General features: G+C 41.3%; 1 protein-coding gene across 4 annotated transcripts in view; it reads right to left on the bottom strand.

Moving 5' to 3' along the window:
* Positions 1-1,225: 1,225 nt before the first annotated feature.
* The window catches only part of LRRC72 (leucine rich repeat containing 72), a 108,569-nt gene continuing 85,683 nt past the window's right edge, over positions 1,226-24,111 (bottom strand). For 3 of the 4 annotated variants that reach the window (XM_030550702.1, XM_030550701.1, XM_030550700.1), the window contains exons 6-9: positions 12,979-13,068; positions 9,366-9,530; positions 5,952-5,979; positions 1,226-2,726 (exon numbers count right to left, since the gene is read on the bottom strand). In XM_030550702.1, the coding sequence (XP_030406562.1) occupies positions 2,561-2,726; positions 5,952-5,979; positions 9,366-9,530; positions 12,979-13,068 (449 nt within the window). In that variant the 3' untranslated portion in view covers positions 1,226-2,560. The remainder of the gene's footprint in view (positions 2,727-5,951; positions 5,980-9,365; positions 9,531-12,978; positions 13,069-24,111) is intronic. The other variant, XM_030550703.1, reaches the window with a different exon arrangement.

Below are 24,111 nucleotides of genomic sequence, written 5' to 3'. Positions count from 1 at the left end.
AGGTTTAGGTGGTATCATAAGTGTGAAGGAGTTGTAGAAGTATGGGTATGAAGTCACTGTTAAATTTTACAAGTGTGGCATTGTCAAGGCAGTCGGCTCAGTGTTTGTGTGGGCAAGCACAGGGAGCACCTGTCCATTACAGTGAAAAAGCCCAATGGGGGGGTATGTGTGTGAGGGGTGTATTGGGCATTTCTCAGAGGGAAGAGTTAGGGTTGAATGGGCATTCACCTTGACTACATTTACCGTTCCTAGTTTTCATAGGTTTGAGTTTGGCTGGTCCTGACAGTCTGGAAGAGCACGAGCTATCACCTGGCAACCGTAACACTGTCTTAAGGAAGTTTTTTGCCATTTATTTTCCTAGTTTTCTAAAGAGTTAGAGAAATGTTTGTTGGTAAGAGTTAGTGGTCACCCCCATATGTCCCTCACCTGACCCCCCTTCTCACTTCTCCTACCAGAGTTACTTTATTTTGGCAGAATGTAATCAAAGGTGTTTTTTGGTTTTGTTTTTCTTTTTAAACCAAAAAGTTAGAACATAAATGCTTGGTGGCCTGGAGACCAAGGGGCATTTATAGGGTGGAGAAGTGGGGGGAAACATGGGTCAGAGGAGTATGGGGCTGCCTCAAGGGGAGAGGGATAAAGGGGGATGGGTGGCAGGGGTATGCCTCTACTTCTATCCATCCTACTTTGGTTCCTGCCTCCCTCCCGCCCTTTCTGCTCCTATCCAGTTCCCCACTTGGCTCTTGCCCCTGCCCCCCTCTCCTTCTATCTAGTCTCCTCCATCCTCTGGTTTATGACCTCCTCCTGTCCTGTGCCTATATACCCCTTCAGCCCCTCTCCCTCTCCTTGCACCCCACTACAGCTCCTGTCTCCCTCCACTAGCTCCTGTTCCTCCTCACGCTCTGGTTCCTGCAAGCCACCTTCCCCACATGCATCTCTCTTCAGTCAGGCAGTTTCTTCTTTCTCTTCCATATTAGCAGGGGGAGCATTGAGAGCACAGGAGAGACAACCTCATGAAGAAACTTGCACAAATACAGACAGATATCATCTTCCTTTCCAAATGCAAACAGATGGAGAACAGGGACTCATCCTCCCTGATTGAACTAACCTCATTATCTCTAGCTTGCCTGCATATATATACCTGCCCCTGGAAATTTCCACTACATGCACCTGACGAAGTGGGTATTCACCCACGAAAGCTCATGCTCCAAAACGTCTGTTAGTCTATAAGGTGCCACAGGAGTCTTTGCTGCTTCTACAGATCCAGACTAACACGGCTACCCCTCTGATACTAGTCTCCTTGCTGTTAGTTCCAATGCTTGGTGGCACATCGGCCCCTGGCAGTGGGGAGGAGCAATTAGAGGGAAAATCATGCTTGGGTCCCTACAATCCTAGGCTGGAGTATTCTCAGTGCACACAAAATCTTCAGAGAATTTAACAACATGAAATTTACTTCTGTAATTGGCTAAATCAGAGCGTAACCTTACATTGCAACTGTCCCAGTACAATGTACTTCCCTCTTCTCTGGAGACTGACATTTTCTTCTACACCACACTCAGCTTCATACTGCTGTAAGATAAAATATTAGATCCCTTCTAACTGTACATCCTAGGATAAAGCACCTACAGTGTTTAACTGCTAGGATGCAGGCTAGGTTCTGTGCACTCAGTCATGGCTCTCCGATCCACCAAAGCTCTCCCCTACCCCATGTACACTGGGAGATAAATCCTGCCTTTCCTTTGATGGAACAGCTCAAGCGGTTCTCCATTAGAGCAGTGCAGTACAGTTTTCCCATGAGGAGGGATTAACACCTCTGTCTGGCTAATTCCTAGTGTTTCAGCTTGACCACTTTGAGAACAATTGCCAAGAAAGGTTTCTGGCTAACAGGAGGTAAGAAATGTTGGGACTCTTGTAAGAAGCCAGTGTGGACTTACCTTGCATCTTCTCTACATTGCTAATGTAATTAGCTTTCCCTGCTGCCAGTTCCAAACACTTTCCTTTGAACAATCAGCAAAGAAAAAAGTGGATTGTAGCAGGAGTTGGGAAAGGGGAAAAAATTAAGATAACCATGATAAGGACTATATAACAACCTTATACACAGAGAACCTTGCAGTAACTTCATTTGGGAAAGAGAGAGGCCACATGAAGCCTTAATCTGACCTGGAAGTGTTAGAAACTGAGGTGGTAAGAGAAACCTGATTCAGTTAGAAAAGAGGATGCCACCAGCGAAGACTATCAAAGATGAATATATTCGTCCTTAGTGTCCTAAAAATTAATGTACAGGGGTGCTTTGTTAATTTGTCACAACAGACAATATGGTACTCATGAGAATTCAATTAGTGGCAACATTATGATAAAGTTACAGCAAATCTGTGACCAGCATTTTCTAACTTTAATCCTTGAATCCCTACAGTTGGGATTAAAGGAAATGAATTTAACATTTTCCTGCTGAAAGTTCTTTTAATCAAGTATAAGTTATAGCATACATGTCTTATGGATATTAACTTACAATAAAAGTGTAATATCCAACATGTAGGTACATATTTTCTAAGGAACCAAACAGTTATCTGAATTTGACTGTCAGTTTCTCATGGGGGTCTTCTGGTTTGTTTTCAAGGTGTATTCCTAGACAGGTGGGTATTTTATTCCAATCCACAGAGGAAAATTCCATTATAGATCTCTTCATTGCCCTCACAAAAACAGCATCTTCAGGGTTCTCAAATGGAACTCTACAAAAATAACAAAACAAATGTAAATAACTGACATGATAAAAACAATTTTTCCTAACCACTTTGGAAATATTTTCTGGAAACAGTTATGTGGAAAGTAATAGTAGAGGCAATTGATTAAACAGACTAATCTATAACTACTCAAGACATTTTTTTGTATGCTTCCTTTATTGCTAAATGCAATAAAGAAACTAATTAAAATATATTTTCCTTAACTTTAAAAAACAAGTAAACTCAGTGCAAAAAGATACATTAATATAATATTTATTGTTCAGGGTTGACTTTCACAAAATTGCTGCATTTATACACAGGAATATGATTCTGTGCATATAGATCTGGTTACAGTAGGAATTGTAACTGAATTTTATGTAAGCTGGATCTGAATGAACTCTCCTCTGACAGCTAGCTGGGGAGTAGTAGAGACTTCAGGAGCAATCTGTATTTACATGAACACACCTACTCTGCCAAGATATATAGCAGATAGAGCTGTGTTGCTCAAAGTGATCAACTTTGGCTGGTGTTGGGTTACAAACCACTTTTGTACTGAATACAGGGGTAGTGAAATGTTATCAATGTTGTCTTTATTGTATGAATAAAGGGGAGCAGAACTGTCCTTAACCTATCCCAAATGAGGGGGTCACCCTCAGCTGAAAGCCATGGGCTCGAATGCTAGACCCCTGTGAAAGTAAGAGGTGGTGGAGATAGGTATCCCTAGTTAGGATATGTGGCCTCTCCTTAAGGGTTCCTGATCTGGTTTAATCTGTTTTCCCTGCTGCTTGCAGACAGTGCTAAATTAGGAGCCTTTTGTTACTTCAAATATTCAATAAGAGCCAAAATCACCTGTGGTAGGGCAGTGTTTCTGCCTGGCCTACAGAAGTCAGAGCAGAGAGGCAGGTGGCAGCAGAAGGTAACTGATGGGTGCCACTTTTGCTGACTAAACAGTTGGCTGGTGGGATGGCCAGGCAGCAAGGAACCATGACTGGTGGGGTGGCCAGCCAGAGCAAGTGCTCAGATAGCAGAGCAAGCAAGGTGCTGCCTTCTCCAGGTGGAAGGTGAACTCACACAGATGCGCCTCTGAACCCTAGGTCCTCACTGATCAAGGACAACCACTGTGAGTGGGGTATGGTGATGGAGCAAAGGGGCGCACAGTAAAGGAATTTTTGTTTGTAGAAAATCTTCTGCCCCATGCACTCTGGAGTGGGTGTCCTGCTGACAGTTTTATGTTATGAATCCTCCTTGTGGCATTTTCCCTAATTCATGCCAGGTGACTTCTCTCCTCTCATTAAAAGTTGCTTTTCTACACACAGACTCTGTGCTTGCGAGTGGGGAAGTGTTGCCCCTCAGAGGCACCCAGGGGTGGTGTGTAACTTTCCTAGGTTACTGAGTGGCATCTTGAGCCGGTTCTGTGTTGTATTGTTAAAAAGGAACCCGTGAACATTGAATCCAGCCCCTGGTTGCTGCCAGCCCCACCTGGCAGAAGGGTTACATGAACATGTAAAATCTTAATCATTACACTGCATTTATAGTCTCTCTTGCAGATATAAGTGATCACACACTCAGGCAAATGCAACTGATGTTTATTTCATTGTTAGTCTTCTGGATAATCAAGGTGCAAACTTCTGATTGCTCGTTTTGTGCATGTCATACTTAGTTGTACCATGGGACATATGAGCTGTAGACTCACAAAATCAGTGAAGAGAGTAGAGGTAGAAAGAAACTCGGTAGTACAGTCAGTCATTCTCATATATAGGTGCTCAGGTGTTGGGCACAGCATAAAAACTGAATAGAATCTCTGCATAAAGGCATGTACGCACATTATCATGTGCCTAGCTTTAATCATGGGAGTAGTTCCACTGACTTCAACAGGTCTATTCCAGTGCTTATAGTTAAGCATGCGCTTAAGTACCTTGTGGAATTTCGCACCTGAGCACCTAAAAGCAACAGAAAGTACATGCAGCAAGCAGTGTGGTATTGAAACCAGCATAGAACTGTTTTCATTAAGGATAGCCCTGCGCAATCAGGCAAATCATAAAGTGGATAACCCCCTATACTTAGATTGTTAAAGGAAATGGTAGTGAACTTATGTGCACTAATGTGAACATGCTAATTTTAAAAATATTTCTCAATAATGTCCATGTTTAAAACATAGCTACTCACACATGTTGCTCACTGATAAATTAAAACAAGCATGAACTTTTAAAATAATTTGTAAAGTTGCCTCATAAAAAAAACTGCATCTAAAAATGTCTCAGAGCATTAATAGCATTTTCCCCCATCACAACACCGAGAGAGAGAACTAAATTTTATCTTTATTTCTATTATACATGAAAAATCCAACAAAATAAGCCAACTCTGGGCTGAGAAATTCCATTCCACAGAGCAGCATTTTACCAGGAAGATGCCTATTTAAGAATAGGCAGTTAGAAGGAAATTGTTTCATTCTACTTGACTGCTCTAACACATTAATGTACAATATTTTTAGCACTTAGTGCAGGGTTGGGCAAACTATGGGCTGCATCTGGCATGCCAACCATTTTAAGCCAGCCCTCGAGCTCCCGCTGGGGAGCGAGGTCTGGGGCATGCCCCGCTCCAGCCAGGGAGCAGGGTCAGGGGCTGCTCCACACAGTTCTCAGTGGCAGTGGCATGGCATAGCCCCCCTTCGGCTCCTACACATTCCAATGGCCCCCTCCAGCGCTCCAGTAGGACGGGGCAGCATGCAGAGCCGCCTGGCCACACCTCTGCATAGGAGCTGGAGCAGTGACATGCCGCTGCTTCGGGAGCCACTTAAGGTAAACACTGCCACGCCCCAGCCCGGAGTCCAGGGTGCAAAAGCAAAGTCCTCATTTCTGGCCCCACCCCAGAGCTCGCACCCCCAATCAGAGCCCACACCTCCTCCCACAGCCCAAACCTAATTCTGTGAGCATTCATGGCCCACTGTACAATTTCTATTCCTAGACGTGGCCCTCAAGCCAAAAAGTTTACCCACCCCTGACTTAGTGTGTGATATTACAAAATGAACTGCATTTTATGATACATCTCATTTCCTAATCAGGAATACTACTGAAAATGTATTGAAGATAGCAGCAGGTGGATTGCCTCACCATTGATGGACACAGTGTTTTATCCCACCACGAAAAAAGAACAGAATACTTTTTAAAAGTTACTGCTTTTTGGGGAGGAGGGGCCGAGAGGATTGAGTGAATAGGCACAAAGCAAACTACTTACTTATTTATGTGATTTGCAACTTCATAACCTGTAACAACAAATTTATAATAAGTAAATATTTCTACAGCACTTTGACCATTTAAGAACTACAGTTTGTTTTAGCTCCCATTGACCTGAATGGTGCAAAATCAATCCCTAGGAGTGCCAGCCATTACAAGTGAATATTAGTAGTTAAATCAAAATATAGGCTATTGCCTCCTGGTTATTAAATGTTTTCTTCTGACTGTTTATGCTGTGTAATTATTCATGTTTTACTTCGTCCCTCAAAATGCTGCCTTTTTTTTTCTTTAAAAGAAATGATAGCACCAACCCTCCAAGAGCAAAGCAATGTGAACATAGGATACACTGTTCAAATATTTCAGTTTCTAACTTCCCAGAGATCCTTATGAACTATGATGAAAAAAGATTAAAAAATAACTCTTAACTTGCATTTTAGAAATTATTATTAAACTAGTAAAGCTTATAGTCATTGTTTTGCATGTGATTTAAAACTGCAAAGCATTACACTCAAAATCACTTGCAATTAACTTATTTTCAAGTCCAAACTTCAGACTCTGAATCCCTGACATTGGTTTATTATAACCAAATGCATGATATTAAGTCTACAATGAGAAAATGTGTAAGTATTTTTATCGGTAGTGGACAGTTTTGTAGATAGAGCATAAGAGTTTTTAGAGCAGGCTCGGATGACATGACAGTAGAATCACCTGTGACCTTTCTCTACCACTAAAGTATCCACTGTTGGTAGCAGTGAAGCTGTAAAAAGTTGTCATTTTGGTTATAATAGAAACCCATTTTCAATGGCTCCTGAGTTCCATATTTTGCTGTTTAAGAAAGTGTGAGGCTGAGTGTAGGCTAACTTCAGTGGGACTAATTCACATGTTTAATGTTAAGCATGTGCTTTGCTTCATCAGGGCCATACTGCATTGTTCAAGCAGATACTTTAACAACTCTTAAATTCCTCCATACAAAAAAAAAGCACCCCCAGCATTATAGTGGTAGAGCTTACTAAAATAAATGTATAACAGTGCTTCAGAGAGCGTCATCTCTGCTTATCAGCCTGATTAAAGAAAGTTTTGACTATTTTTGCTACATTAAATTCAGAGACATAAAAGAGAATTACCTGGATTATATTTCAGGGTTTGTCTATGGGCGGGGGGGGGGGGTGTTAATCTGCAGCTTTTTGATGTGCATGAGGTAATGTGAAAGACAGAAACCACGCTAATATTGTACACATGGAACAGTGTGCCCGCTTTTAATATGCATCATTTTGTGCACACAGTGGTGGTTTGCTGAGTACTAAGGGCATGGTGTTCTTGAAAAGCATCCCATTATCCTTTGCTTCGCTGCTGAGCAGTATGCATTCTGGGATTTTTCTTGCTATGCACTGTGGGCTGCATAATGGATGCCAGGCAGGTTCAAATGTTTTAAAAATCACAGACTTCCTCTGTCTCTACACCATACTTCCTTTCTGGGAGGGCTAGTGCCATTTTCAAACTGCTGTCAGCTAGCATGGACCCTGCAATGTGTCAGTGGCCTCCTCATGCTCATCCTCCGATGAGTTTTGCTAGTTGTCCTTGGTGGAGTGGGGAAGAAAGCATACAGCAGGCTCCAAACTTTGGGGTATGGTGGTCATGTAGTTGTGGAAAATCCTGTCCAACCCTTCAAAAAATGGATAGGTTTCATGTCTCCTGATGGATTTTTTCCTCTCATCTCTGGTTTTAATATAGGTCCTCCTGAGCGGTTTGCTCTTTATCTGGTACTGGTTGCTATATGGTTGTGAACCCTTGCAGACTTCTGCTTAGCAGTCTCCACAAAAAGATCTAACTCCCTGTATAGACAAGATCACAGCTTGTCTAGAATGAGCAAATCGTTAATTAAATTCCAACTGCACACCCAAAGTGCATTCATTTACACCTGCCCAACCCCAAGGAAAACAATGGGATTGCATATTTGTCACTGAGAACATAATTTGAAGCCACTATGGTTCATGTCTACCTTAGGAAAGAATTTCGTTTGCAGGATTTTTACTAGTAAAGACGGTGTGCAAGATAAAAAGCCCCCTCTAAATTTGAGTTAGAAAAAAACTCTCTCTTTTAAAGGGATCAAATTTCATCTGGACTCACACAGACTCAACAAACATGACATGCTACGTTGCCATTTTTAGAAAGTCACAATTCAAAGCAGAATCACATTTTAAATGTCTACAAATAAAACAGGTAGTGAGAGATGTTAAGTATGTAAGTCTATTAAAAATACAAACTTTTGTGTGACTGATATTTCTAATATGTATATATTTGTAATATTTTAAGCAGAAGGATCCAGACCTAGAGTTTTGTGTATTCAGATGCTATGGAAAAGGCTGATGCACCATCTGCAACACTAAGACCACGTCTACACTACAGCATAAAATCGAAATTACTAAAACCGGTTTTATAAAACCGATATTATAAAATCGATTTTATGCGTCCACACTAGGGCACATTAATTCGGTGGTGTGCGTCCATGGTCCTAGGCTACCATCAATTTCCGGAGCAGTGCACTCTGGGTAGCTACATTAAAGGAATGAGACCAATAACTTCGATTTCCGTCCACACTAACCCTAAATCGATATAGTAATATCGATTTTAGGGTTACTCCTCTCGTTGGGGAGTACAGAAATCGATTTTAAGAGCCCTTAAAATCGATTTAAAGTGCCTTGTAGTGTGGACGGGTACAGAGTTAAATCGATTTAATGCTGTTTAAATTGATTTAATTGTGTAGTGTGGACCAGGCCTAAGAGAAAAACTCTTTCTTTGGAAGACTGAAAAGATATATAATGTCAAACAAGCACCAGAGGGCACCAAAACTCTAAACAGCCAGATGTGTCTCTGACAGATATTCATGAGACTTCTGTTGATGAGAGAGACAAACTGTCCTACTTACACAACAGAAATTGGTCCAATAAAAAAAGTTACTTCACCCATCTTGTCTCGCTAATATCTTGTGACTGACATGAGTAAACCAAGACTGCATACAGACATTCATGGTCAGCGCATAGGTATAGTACCCTGGAAAAAGTCATTTCCCTGTTAAATCTGTTTGTTAAACAGAAAATGTGAGTAAAAACTTCAACACCAATGAGAATACATTTTGAAAAGAATGAAATTCTATTTTGAGTAGCTGCCTTAAAGGCAATTCTGTTGTTCCAGAGTTTGATTAAAACACATAGTGTAATATACAAATTGGAAGAAAGGACACATTCACTGCATGTTGCTACAGTTTGTTAGTTAAATAAGGAAGCAATTTGACTGAGTTCATAAAGCATATCTATTTCATTATTAAATCTAATTAATTTTACAACCAAGTTGGTGAAAATTATTCTAATTCAAAGTACCTGGAAATATATGTTTTTCCCTAAATCATTATAAATACCTGGAGACAGCAGCAAACTTTTGGCACATGGAGTGCTTCTGGTAGATATTGTCTTAGCCACCACTGGCATATCTATTCTCTTTCCAAAACCTACAGACTGGAGAACACGGGACCTTTCGTGGTTGTAAATATGTAAAGCTGATTCCCTTTCTTTTTGAGTAACTTCTGTTAAGAGAAATAAAAACTATTACCCTTTCTATATCAAGGAATAAAATCTAAATTTAGCTGCTTGCTAGCATTCAGATGAAAACTATTTTCTCTACAGGATTATGACCAGATCCTCAGCTGGTGTAAATTTGTATAGTTCCATTTACTTCAATATAGAGAGATACTGATTTATACTGCCTGAAGAGTTAGGGTGAAATCCTGACCCCACTGAAGTCAATACCAAACTCCCATTAATTTCACTGGGTCCAGGATTGCTCCATGGCTACACTCACACTTTACAGCGCTGCAACTTTCGCGCTCAGGGGTGTGAAAAAACACCCCCCTGAGCGCTGCAAGATACAGTGCTGTAAAGCGTCAGTGTAATCAGCGCTGCACGCTACACCCGTAAGGGATGTGGTTTACATGCAGCGCTGGGAGAGCTCTCTCCCAACGCTGCCGCTTCGACTACACGCACACTCCAAAGCGCTGCCGGGGCAGCGCTTTGAAATTCCAAATGTAGTCATGCTTGCATTGTATTTAAATGCATTATACTAGAGAACTAAATGAAGTCTTAAATTGTAAGATTCATATTCACAATAAAACGGAATTCCAGTTCAAAGTCAGTAATAATTCCCACCACTCAATTACAGAAAGTTGTAGGAGTACAATCAAAAAAAGTTTTGCAGCTTCATTTGCCCTTTTGTTTTAAGATCACTTGTAAATTTTAAACAAAGAGGTTAAGATTGTAAATCAAAGGGAGAATTTTGACACCAAAAATATGCACCACCTACTAATCTCATCACTTTCAAATGGAGATAAATGTGAACTAAAGACTCAAAACAAGAAACTCTGGCAGAAGTATTTTGAATTCGGTAAAGTCTTTTAACGTTGATGTCTAGGGGACCACTTAGAAAGGAACTGCAGTAGTTATGCCTGGGGGTACAAAAGTGTGACCAGTGTCTTGTGTAAATGAGGAAGACAGGAGTATATTTTAGTAATGTTGAATAGTAAAGATGGGAGTTTGTAATGTTAAATAAATAGTTCTCAAATTGACAGTTAAAGTTTGGTAAAAAAAATACTGCCTAACTTAATTCAGGAAGGATCATTGTACTATGGTTGTATTTAAAAGAAGATTAAATCCATGAATTTAACAAGATTATCTCTGGACTTTGTAAATATCAATATAGTTTCCCTAGATTAAATTATAGCCAGTTCTCCTCTATCCAGCAATGATCCTCATTGCAACAGTAAGAGAAGTACTGTCCTGAATACTGAAAAAGTTATTCTGAACAATGCCAAATGTACACTGATAAGGCCTCAACTGGAATATCGTGTCCAGTTCTGGGCACCACACTTCAGGAAAGGTGTAGACAAACTGGAGAAAGTCCAGAGGACAGCAACAAAAATGATTAAAGGTCTAGTAAACATGACATAAGATTGAAAAAACTTTTTTTTTTTTTAGTCTAGAGATGAGATGATTGAGGGGGTACATGAAAATAGTCTTCAAGTACATAAAAGGTTGTTATAATGAGGGTGATAAATTGTTCTCCTTAGCCACCAAGGAAAGGACAAGAAGTAATGGGCTCATAATTGCAGCAAGGGAGATTTAGGTTAGACGTCAGGAAAAACTTCCTGTCAGGGTAGTTAAGCACTGGAACAAATTACCTGGGGAGACTGTGGAATCTCCCTTACTGGAAGTTTTTAAGAACAGGTTAGACAAACACTCGCCAAGGATGGTCTAGCTAATAATTAGTCCTGCCTCAGTGCAGGGGACTGGACTAGAAGATCTATCAAGGTTCCTTCCAGCACTACATTTCTATGTTCAGAAATAGGCTTGAGGTTCACCAGCAAATCTGTATGTGTATAACAGGGAAGTGCACATACAAATTGTCATGTGAGGCTGATCTTGCAAACCATTACTTGTGAAGACAATCCTTTCTCAAGTAGAACCAGCAAAGTCAATAGAACTATTTTATTTTTTATATTTAAATTGTGGTGGAGCCAAAACTCTGCACACTGCAGAAGAGACAGGTTTCTGCCTGGAAGAGGGTACACTGAAATGCAAGGGATACACCATACAGACAAAATGTGATGACAGATGAGTCTTATTAGTTACACAGCTGTGTTGTACATTTTTACAGTTAAACTAAATTCCTCTCATCCCACCAAAATTAAACTCACTCATTCCCCTTTCAGTAATTCCCAGCTTCAATCCTATGAGTGACATTTTGTGTTGTAGAAGAGGCACAGTAAAGAACAGATAGCTGAGGAAGACGAGGGGGAACGTCAAAGATAGCTTTAAGTCACTTTACACCCTCCTACTGCTGAGCTGGTGTCTGTAGTGGCCCCCAGCATAATTTAGACACATCCTGGGGTGTTGTCCAAATGATGACAGCCTCCCCAAACGGGCTTTCAGCAGCAGCACTGCCCAGAATGTTCACAACACTGTGTGCTGTGGCCCTTCCCACCACTTGACCCCTCCCACCTCAGCCACACCCCATCACTAATACTGGTGAGAGGGTGCTGAGCCTCAGGTCTTGCACCAGGAGAATTATCCCCTGGCCAGACCTGGGGCTTCAAGGGCCCCCTTTTCCACTCCCGCCCTATCACCCAGCATAAAGGGACTGGAGCAAGGTGAGAATCTTACCTGCTGTCTCCCAACATTCCTCCTCCTAATGCTCAACCTCCTTCCTACACATCATTGAACAATTCACTCAGATGACAAAAAAGTCATGTTGGTAAATACACAACTTAGGCATTTATTGAAGAAGTTGATCTTTAGGATCTATTTCTTCTGTGGCATCTACACGAACCTAGCTGATCCAGTCATTAACTTATGTATTTGATTTACTACTTCTGTTTATTCTCCAGACAGAGCTCTACTTGCCCAGGTTTTACCTTGAGGGCTTGCTGGGAGGGATGTAGGGATGATAATTTTGTTTCTGGTGGACTTAGCCAGTTTTATGTGGATAAGATCAATTAAGAAATGTGCACGCATTTATTTAAAATCTACAGAGGTGTGCAGACCTCTGGGTGAGCACAAACTGAAATAAACTAGCCATTGTACATGCACTTATCCAATTTGCACAATGAAGGTAGGTTCATATTTCTGAACACTGACATTAACCTCTCTTAAATTTGTTCCATAGAATTTTATGTAAGACAAATGAGATCTCAGACTGTAGACGCACACATTTTAAATAGCAAAGAAGCCAAATCTTTTAGTCAGTTTCAACACGAAAGGTCTGATATCAAACAGAGAATTGTTTAGTTCACACAAACTCTACCTGCATGCAAAATCTCACCATTAATTGGATTACATTCATTATACGTTTTGGTATATAAGCAAGAAGGAGAAGGAGGAGAGAAGAAGAACAGCCACAGGAAGAATTCACCTACTTTTCTAAATGGGCTAGAGTCTTAAGTGACTGTCAGTTCACTGTGAAAAGAGGAAAGCAGTCCTTACTCTTCCTGTCGAGGAGCTGTACTGAGGGAAGGAAGTATGTCACATAAAGACGGTACCCTGGATCTTGTGACAGAGGGTTGTGAAATAGATCTGCAAAAGTTTAAGGAAGGAAGAAAAAATATAAAAAATCAACAAGCCTGGGAAAATAATCACCATTTGGCAAAGACACTGCAGAAAATAAAATTAAAATACACCCAAATTGTTTTTATACTATGAGCCAAGCCCTGCAGTCTTTAATCAAACAAATTCCCTTGCCTTAATAAGGACTGCAAGATTTGGCCCATTGTGAAATGTTCAATGAAAATAAATGAATTAAGATGCCACCTAAGGTGCTGAGTCTGCTTGATCTTTTATGATTAACTAGGAGATTTTTATATACTGACAAAGCCACAATTTTTTTGCCTTTGATTTTAGTATGTACTGTAAGATAAGTATATACTTAAGTACACAGCAGTTTTATCATATACATGGAATATAAAATGTGAATAACAGTTTTCTGACTTTTGACTGTATCTAGATGGAAATGCCTCAGACAACTCCAAATACATATCAAACAATGGGTAAAGCATATAAATTTCAAAAGTGTTTAAGTCATGTACGACTCTGGGTCTTGTGCTCCTAAATCATTTATGCCCTTTTCAAAATTTGGCTCAATTACTCAGAGTTCATATATTTATGTGAACAAACAAGCCCTTTTAATGGAAGACATTTATTTTTCTTTGAGAGACATATGTATCAGCCTAATATTGCCATTTTGCCAGAAGTGGACACACAAAGTGTCCTAGATCAAATGCCAGACCATTTGGGTTCATGAGAATATCACAGGATACAGTGAAATCCAGTGGGTACACCAAAATGGAGTCCAGCTTGTTGACTGGCAGACAGACCGGAAGAGATGGTTTATAAAATGGGTTGTGCAGCAAACCTATTTCTTTTCTTTATGTGACAGCTGTGTCTGTCAGCCATGTAGAAGAGAAGGGGCTATCTGGCCAGAGATAACTACTGTGATGTACAGTATTTCAAAAGGAAAGGATGGAGTTAAATAGTGGAGCAGGACCCACCCTGCATGTTGATTAGAGGTGAAAGAGAAATCCCCCAAACCCGTTAGTTCCACCACCACCAGAGGGCCTATAAGTCACCTTGGAATTTTCCCCCCTCTCTTAGAACCTGTGTGGCAGATACTCCGCTACTCTAGGGGTATCTACACCACTGACTCTGCATATGGCCAGTTGTGTCCAAACCACACTATTGTTCTCCCAGAAACCCCTGAAGCGCCTGTCTCAGGGCAAGTAGATGCTTAGCTAGCTAGCTCACCTGAGGAGGTATGAACAGGTGCTCGGGTGAGCAGATACGTGCCCAGATGAGCTGTGGCTCAGCCCCATACCAGCTCACTTAGCACTGTGGATGTGGTGAAGGAGTGGCTACTTCCAGAACAGACAGTAGCTATCTCAGTGGGAGCACTGTCTACACCAGGGATTAGGTCAGTATAACTGCATTGCTCAAGGGTGTGGATTTTTCAGACCCCTGAGCGACGTAGTTGTACTGATGTAAGTTTATAGTGTAGCCTGGTCTCAGAGTGTCACAACTAAATACAAAGTGGAACAGATTGTTTAGCATAAGTAGTGAACACATCTCAAGGGACCATTCAAGGTGAAGTGGCCCATTATTACCTTGTCAGTCATAGGGAAGAGCTCTGGGGGACTTATTAATGGGTTATAGATTGTTGTACTAAGACACAAATTCAGTATCTCGAGTCAGTCCATGTTCTTCAGTGTCTAGCAAAATTATGAATCTAAGCCCCCAGGGTTGTCTTTTGAAAGCATCATGCAGCTTTCCTTTGAGAATGAAGACTGATACTGTATAGGTCAGATATAGAGTGACAGGTGTGGGGAGGTGTTCAAAGACCAGAGAAGGGGGTTCAGGAAAGATTTCCTCTCCCCTCAAACATTTCCTCCTTATGACTGGTCCATTTCATGTAAATGATCAATTTCACCTTGAAATGTGTTAAAAGGTAAGCTAAACAATCTGTTCCATCTTGTATTTAGCTGTAACACTCTGAGTAAGCTTCCCAGCCCTGAAGAAGAGCTCTGTGTAAGCTCGAAAGCTTGTTTCTCTCACCAACAGAAGGTGGTCCAATAAAAGATATTACCTCACTCACCTTGTCTCTCTAATATCCTGGGACCAACATGGCTATAACACTGTATACATTTAAAAAGCTGTTCAATTACCCTTTATTATAAATCACTGAAGTAAGGCCGATTAATGCATTATTTAATTTTTCCAGTAACCTTATTTTACTAATGAACACCAAACTGTTGTGTACAATCTTATCTTTTAAGGGATGAAATGTGGTGAAAGTTACTCCTTGGGGAATTCTGTGTCACTGTGCAAGCACAGAATTGATGTCCCCGCACCTCACCACACAATAACTGATTCTGACAGGGAGGCGAATGGAAGCAGTGACAGGGGTCATGCTGCAATTACACCATTTTCCCCCACTGGGGCTGATGTGGTGCCAGAAAAGAGAGCAGCTGGTTGACAGGCTGAAGCAGCCAGCCATGAAAAGGGAAGAGGCAGAGGCTGCCGTCCTCACAGTGCCCTGCCTGCAGGGCCAGGTTAGGTGGCATGGGAGGGGGGAAGGAACTGGTAGAGCAGGGTACAAGGGGCTGCTGTGGCGTCAGAGATTGGAGGTCAGAAGAGGTAATGGGGGGAGAGACTGGGGCAGAGACACAGAAGCTAGTGGGGTCACAACACTGAGCCAGGGCTGAATGAGAGTAGGGGTGCAGGGCCACATGGGAACACGGGGGAGGGAGAGTGCAGGGACACATGGGGACAGGGGCAGACGTGCTTGACTGAATGCAAGAGGCCAGGGGTCAGTCAAGCTCTGCATGGGGGAGGCTCCCCAACTTCCTAACAATCCTCCCCTTTACCCCCACAACCCCCCCGACACACACCATACCTTTTCCCATAGTTCTTCTACCAACACCCAACAACCCTCCACGTCCACTCCTAGGTTTCTTCCCAGCACCTACTTCCGTCTCCATCAGCTATTCTGTTAGCATTGACTCCCCAAGCCTTTGCATGCCTTCTAAGGGATGTGGGGAATATGTTTCTGTACTGTAGTTAAATGAATTACTCAAAGTTCTGTATTAATATGCCTAGTAAGGAATCTATTTGTCAAAAAACATTTCCTGATTTTTTTTGTTGTCTGTAGTGTTAGACATATTTGCTGTCAGGTATTTTTAAATCAGTGACCAAAATAAATGTAAACTGGCATAATTATGTTGTATTATTTTGACAAAATATGCAGATTTTTTAAATATTGTATGCATAATTTTAGGGCTGTCAAGCAATTAAAAATATCATAATTAATCACTCTGTTAAACAATAGAATACCATTTATTTTAAATATTTTTGGATTTTTCCACATTTTCAAATATATTGATTTCAATTTCAACACAGAATACAAAGTGTACAATGCTCAAATTTTTATTATAAATATTTGAACTGTAAAAATATAGTATTTTTCAATTCACAATGCAAGTACTGTAGTGCAATTTCTTTATCATGAAAGTTGAACTTACAAATGTAGAATTATGCACACAAAAAAACTGCGTTCAAAACTAAAATATCAAACTTTAGAGCCTACAAGTCCACTTAGTCCCACTTCTTGTTCAGTCAATCGCTCAGACAAACAAGTTTGTTTACATTTGCAGGAGACAATGCTGCTCACTTCTCACTTTCAGGTGACAGTGTAAACAAGAACAGGCATTTGCGATGGCCCTGTTGTAGCCAACATTGCAAGATATTTATGTGCCAGATGTGCTAAAGATTCATATGTCCCTTCATGCTTCAACCACCATTCCAGAGGACATGTGTCCATGCTGATGATGGGTTCTATTCAATAACTATCCAAAGATATGCAGACAGATGCATGTTCATTTTCATCATCCAAGTCAGATGCCACCAGCAGAAAGTTGATTTTCTTTTTTGGTGGTTCAGGTTCTGTATCCAAGTGTTGCTCTTTCAAGACTTTTGAAAGCATGCGCTACACCTCATCCCGCTCAGATTTTGGAAGGCACTTCAGATTTTTAAACCTTGGGTTTAAGAATTTTTAAAAGTTTTACATTGTTTTGTTTTTGAGTGCAGTTGTGTAACAAAAAGTTTACATTTGTAAGTTGCACTTTCATGATAAAGAGATTGCAGTAGGGTACTTGTATGAGGTGAAATAAAAGATACTATTTCTTATAGATCCCAGGACTGGAAGGGACCTCGAGAGGTCATCGAGTCCAGTCCCCTGCCCTCATGGCAGGACCAAATACTGTCTAGACCATCCCTGACAGACATTTATCTAACCTACTCTTAAATATCTTCCGAGATGGAGATTCCACAACCTCCCTAGGCAATTTATTCCAGTGTTTAACTACCCTGACAGTTAGGAACTTTTTCCTAATGTCCAACCTAAACCTCCCTTGCTGCAGTTTAAGCCCATTGCTTCTTGTTCTATTCTTAGAGGCTAAAGTGAACAAGAATTCTCCCTCTTTCTTATGGCATCCTTTTAGATACCTGAAAACTGCTCTCTCTTTGCCAAACTAAACAAACCCAATTCTTTCAGCCTTACTTCATAGGTCATGTTCATGTTCTCAAGACCTTTAATCATTCTTGTTGCTCTTCTCTGGACCCTCTCCAATTTCTCCACATCTTTCTTGAAATGCGGTGCCCAGAACTGGACACAATGCTCCAATTGAGGCCTAACCAGCGCAGAAGAATGACTTCTCGTGTCTTGCTCATAACAAACTGTCATAATTTTTACAGTGCAAATATTGGTAAAAATATACACTTTGATTTCAATTACAACACAGAATACTATATGTAGAAAAACATCCAAAATATTTAATAAATTTCAATTGGTATTCTATTGTTTAACAGTGCAATAAAAACTGTGATTAATTGCGATTTTTTTTTTAGTTAATCGAGTGAATTAATTGCGATTAATCGACAGCCCTAGTTTCTACTGTTTAGTGCCTGACAATTCACAGCCTGAAACCCCTCTTATCAAGTATCCTGGATTGTGTTTACAAGGTGGGGTGAGGTTGCTGCAAGGACAGATGCAGCCATTTTGTGACTGCTAGGATTTTCTATGTGCATGTGTTTTTTCAGTTGTAAAAAGTGTAAAAGAAATTTCAAATATTAAAACTCTGCAATTTCTTTAGTAAGCGGAGGAAACTGCTTCTATGAAAAGGTAAAAATTTGCTTAAGTATAGCAAATATTCCTAAAACTTTCCTCCAGCCTTGATTTTTATCCAACAATTATGATATTACAGCACTTTTTCACATAGATTTAAAACATTGTCACAATGATCCCTGCAAGTTTTCCAGACCATACAATGACATGAAGTGGAAAACATAAGTCACAATCAAGTACCTCAAAAAACATCATTGTCAATGGGATAGGTGCTATAAATGCAAGGAGTGAGGATGTCCAGGACATAAAGTGCATGACAATACCACAACTCTGTTTTATTCCATTACACTTTCTACCCCTGGGGGAATTCTGCACCAAAAATAAAAATTATTTGGGCTGTCGATTAATCGCAGTTAACTCATGCAATTAACTCAAAAATTAATTGTGATTAATTGTGTCACAACCCTAAACCTATGCTCAAACATGGCATCTGTATGGCCAATTGTCGGTCAAGGGGTCACATTGGTGCCGTGTGCCTATTCTCGAACCTTCTGTCTGGTCAATTGTGGGTCAAGTTAGTGCCATGTGCAAAAGATTAGGGTGTCGTGTGCAAAAAACTAGTGTGCCAGGTGCAGATCCTGTTTACGTAGAGGGCACCAGCTCAGAACCTGGAAGGCAAAGGAGCTAGGGACCAGACGCTGACACGAGTAGGAGTCTTCAAATAAAACTATGTCTCGTGCCAAAAACAGCAGGAGTAGCCGCACGTTAGCTGAAAGGCCTGATCACCCTTTCAGCCAGGGTCTCCTCCGGATTTTGCCAACTCATGTTGTGTCATTTTGTTTTGTTTTTTGGATTATTTCCCATCAATTCGTCATGCTCTCGGTGTCTGTACTGCTGGTCAGCTGCGCTTGGAGTGTGGTATTGCATTTTATTTTCTGTAAGTACTCTGTTGCTTAGCCTCTTCCCTTTTTTCCCCTTCTCTTACTTGGTGCAAAGTTGTGCATACGAGAGCCAAATTGTTGTATTAATTGCTACTGTGGTTGGTTGGTGTATTTTACACTATTTGGTTAATGCGCGAACAGTTTACTTAGTTTTGTGTATCTGCTCTGGTTTTTAGTGAGTAGTTGATCATAAATCGTTTAGTTTCTTGTTGTTGGATGTAAATAGACTGTTTTAAGCTGTGTGTGTGTGGTTTGTTTTTTTTTATATTCTTATAGTATTTCTAGTTGATAAATTACCCTTCCCTGGCTCAAGTTGTAACTTATCCCCGTTAATAAACAGCCACGTGGTTTGAAATTTCAATCTGTCACGTTTTGATTTTCCTCTCTCAAGCAAATACTTACTCGAACCTGCATTGGTCTCGGACAAATTGCACTTTTAATTGCACTGTTAAACAATAGAATACCAATTGAAATTTATTAAATATTTTGGATTTTTTTCTACATTTTCAAAATATTGATGTTAATTACAACACAGAATATAAAGTGTACAATGCTCACTTTATATTTTTATTACAAATATTTGCACTGTAAAAATGATAATAGTATTTCAATGCACCTCATACAAATACTGTAGTGCAATCTCTATCGTGAAAGTGCAACTTACAAATGTAGATTTTTTTTATTACATAACTGCACTCAGAAACAAAACAATGTAAAACTTTAGAGCCTATAAGTCCACTCAGTCTTTTTGTTTAGCCAGTCACTAAGACAAACATGTTTGTTTACATTTACAGGAGATAATACTACCCACTTCTTATTTACAATGTCACCTGAAAGTGAGAACAGGCATAAACTGTGGCACTTCTGTAGCCGGCATTGCAAGGAATTTACATGCCAGACACGCTAAACATTCGTATACCCCTTCATGCTTTGCCACCATTCCAGAGGACATGATTTGATGCTAAGGACGCTCATTGAAAAAAATAAAAATAAAAACCAAAAGGATGTGTTAATTAAATTTTGTGACTGAACTCCTTGGGGGAGAACTGTATGTCCCCTCTTCTGTTTTACCTGCATTCTGCCACATATTTCATGTTATAGCAGTCTCAAATGATGACCTAGCACATGTAGTTCATTTTAAGAACACTTTCACTGGAGATGTGACAAAATGCAAAGAAGGTACCAATATGAGATTTCTAAAGATAGCTAAAGCACTCGACTCAAGGTTTAAGAATCTGAAGTGACATCCAAAATTTGAGAGGGACAAGGTGTGAAGCATGCTTTCAGAAGTCTTAAAAGAGCAACATTCCAATGCAGAAACTACAGAACCTGAACTACCAAAAAGGAAAATCAACCTTCTTCTGGTGGCATCTGATGAAGATAATGAAAATGAACATGCATCGGTCCACACTGCTTTGGACTGTTATAGATCAGAACCCATCATCAGCATGGATGCATGTCCCTTGGAATGCTGGTTGAAGCATGAAGGGACATATGAATCTTTAGCGCATCTGGCCTGTAAATATTTTGCAACACCGGCTACAGCAGTGTTGATGTGCAGACTCACCCCTACAGCATCTTCTGCTGGTGACTTCTAGGAATTAGCTCATTCCAGCTCCAGAGCACCCTCTGCAGACTGGTGTTCCACCTGTCCTCTGGCCCCATGTCCCTCCGTGGACCCAGTGCCCTGTTAGCTGGGGTGCTGCCCCCAAGCAGTAACCCCTTTTTCTCAGGGTCTCCTCTCCCCAGGAAACCCCCACCCACTATCCCTACCTCACCTCAATATGAGGCTACTGCCAGTCATCATCTAGCCCCCACACCCTGGGATAGACTGCAGCATCAGCCTACTCATCACTAGCAAGGTTGAGTTTGGACCTGCTGTCTTTGCCTACCCCAGGGTGCCCTCTGCAACCCCCAGTACAAGGGCCACCCAGAGGATTCAGGGGGCCTGGGGCAAGGCAATTTGGGGGGCCCCTTCCATAAAAAAAACTTGCAATACTATAAAATACTATAGTCTCATGGGGGCCCCTGCAGGGCCTGGGGCAAATTGCTCCAGTTGCCCTCACCCCCCAGGCACCCCTGCCCAGTATCTGTTGGCCTTATGCTAGGCCACAGCCTGGGGCTTTCAAGGCTGGAGCTCCCCAGCTCCTCTGCCTTTCCCCAGCCCTGCTCCACTCAGGTACCCTATCTCTAGCTCCCTGCAGCTAGGCCCTTCTCCCTCTACAGGCAGAGGGAGACTGCTGCTTCTGGCTTCCCTGGCCTACTTATAAGGTCCTGTTGCTCAGTTTGGGGCACAGCCCCAGCTGCAGCCACTTCCCCAGTCAGCTTGGCTTTTCCCTGCCACAGTCCTCTTCCTGGCTGTTTTACGCCCTTCAGGGCAGGAGCGGGGTCCATACCGCTACACAGTGCCACGTGAATGCCTGTTCTCACTTTCAGGTGACATTGTAAACAAGAAGCAGGCAGCATTATCTTCTGCAAATGTAAACAAGCTTGTTTGTCTGAGCTATTGGCTGAACAAGAAGTAGGACTGGACTTGCAGGCTCTAAAATTTTACACAGTTTTATTTTTGAATACAAGGTTTTTTATATAATTCTACATTTGTAAATTCAACTTTCATGATAAAGAGATTGCACTGCAGTACTTGTATTAGGTGTATTGAAAAATACTATTTCTTTTGTTTTTATATAGTTCAAATTACTTGTAATCAAAAATAAAAATAAAGTGAGCACTGTACACTTTGTAATCTGTGTTGTAATTGAAATCAATATATTTGAAAATGTGGAAAACATTCAAAAATATTCAAATACATGGTATCCAGTTATTATTTAGCAGTGAGGTTAATCGCGATTAATTTTTTTAATCACTTGACTGCCCTAGTGGAAACCCAAGTAATCACAGTCCCCTCCAGCCTCAACCTTAATAAAACCTGTAACAATGGGTTTTATACAGGTGTGCAATGTCACAAGCACAAACACAGCAACCCTTCAGCCATAAACTCAAAACACACAAACAGAACTTGTGGTCTGTACCTAGGCTGACATGTAACATCATGCAAGGTTACATTAGTTTTACTGAAAGGTGGCCCACAACAGCTGCACAAGTGAGATGTCATCTTCAGTCTGGCACCCAGACGGATTTGTAAGAAACTCCAACGAGCCTTGAGCCTACCAAATGCTGCGGCTGCTGAACCTGAAATTGAATTCCTTTCTTCCAGGGCCACTGACATTGGGGTACAGTTTCATTAGCCAAAGCAGGTGTGCATATGCAGGACCCCCAAAATAATAGTTGGCACAGATACCCCATTCATAACATTTCTGGGGACTAAGGTCCCTGCTTTCTCCTTCAGGTACAAGCCAGATCTCTTCAGCCTAATGCCACAAATGTTTCCTATACTTTCCATGCTGGTGTTGAAGAACTTGTCTCTGTGGTCCACCAAGTCTTGCATAACAGTGGAATATTATCCTCTGCAGTCCTCATACTAATTTGCCCCTTCTGGTGGGTGAACTATGAGCACCAGTGCCATTTATGGTCCCAGCACAGAATGGGAGACTCATCCTCTGAAAACTAGCTATTATTTCAGGCATGTTTCTTATGCCAATCACCAGAGGTAAAAGACAGTGCTAATGGCCTCACAAACCTCAACTACCATGAACCCAACAGTTAAGTTTCCAACTCCAAAGTGATTTGTTAGAGACCTGTAGCTGTCCGGGATAGTGTAGCTGTCTGGATAGGGCAATAGTGACAAACTTTTGTATTATTATGACTCCCTCAATTGAGTGTTCTGATGCTGGACGGTTGGTGCAAGCTCCTCACACAGCTCTATGAAGGTCTGTTTCCTCATGAAGACCTGGAGCCACTGCTGCATTGTCCCAAGTCTGCAAAACGATGTGATCAAACCACACCATGTTCTCCTATACCAGAAGTGACAATAAACCAAAGGGTATTCCGTAGCAATAGCAGCTTTCATCAGATCTGTCCAGCCTGCCATAAATCAACTGCCCTCATTCCTCATGGCCTGTTGTCTTCAGTGAGTCAGAAAATGCTGTCAAAAGGCTATCCAGTGTCTTAGTGAGTGCCTATCTCTTGCAATATTTCTCTTGCAATAAGGAGCAAGAGTAGGACCAGCTCATTCAATGAATCCATGACTTCCATCCAGTTCTGCAAGGATAGAGGTCAGGGGCCACATAATCTGGAAGTGCCATCGGCACACATGTGAAAGTGGGGGAAATTGTTTTCTGTGCAGGGGTCCAGGAAAATATATATTCCAGTCCAACAACACACCACACATTAGTTCTTAAAGTGCCTCTGTATGTCACAAAGAACCTTGGGATATGAACCCTGACATGGTAGTGCTAAACTCCTGTATCTAGAGCAGCAGTATGAATGCAGGTACATACTGTTGTACAATGTCCAGCACCGCAAATGTGGACTCTCGGGGCAGATTTGCCTGGTTCATGCCTGCATGAATATAATTCAGCACTCAGGAATGCACATCAGTGTAGACATACCCTAAGGCTGAAACAACTCCTGTGGATTATGCAACTTCAGTGGTTATGGAGAGAAAGGATAAGGTTATGGAAAGAGGGATAAGATATTGAAGCAAACAGTTTAGTGAGATTCATAAAGGATTATTCACTTAACTGAATAAACACAGAATCTCTGTGTAGAATATCTGATATTCTACACAGGTTAGAAAGTTATAAAATGTTAATCCTTCTTCCTCAGGGCATAAAGCAATTGCCAGACAGGACTGGTGAAGAGACACTCTCTTATGTTATAGAACAGGCCTGCACAACATGCGGCCCCTGGAGCCTCACTGTGCGGCCTGCGGCGGGGATTCTAAATCCCCCGCACACAGTGCTCTGCGGGCAGCCCAGAGCCCTTTGAATCCCGACAGTGGTAGGGTATCAAAGGGCTCTGTGCTGCTCGCAGCAGCGGGGAGCCCAGAGCCCTTTAAATCTCAACTGCGGCCGAGAATCAAAGGGCTCTGCGCTGCCTGCAGCCCCC

This window comes from Gopherus evgoodei, chromosome 2 (assembly GCF_007399415.2).
Source record: "Gopherus evgoodei ecotype Sinaloan lineage chromosome 2, rGopEvg1_v1.p, whole genome shotgun sequence".
In the NCBI taxonomy this organism is placed as follows: domain Eukaryota; kingdom Metazoa; phylum Chordata; order Testudines; family Testudinidae; genus Gopherus; species Gopherus evgoodei.
Note: the sequence above shows the minus strand (reverse complement) of the source record. Positions and strands in the feature narration are given on the sequence as shown.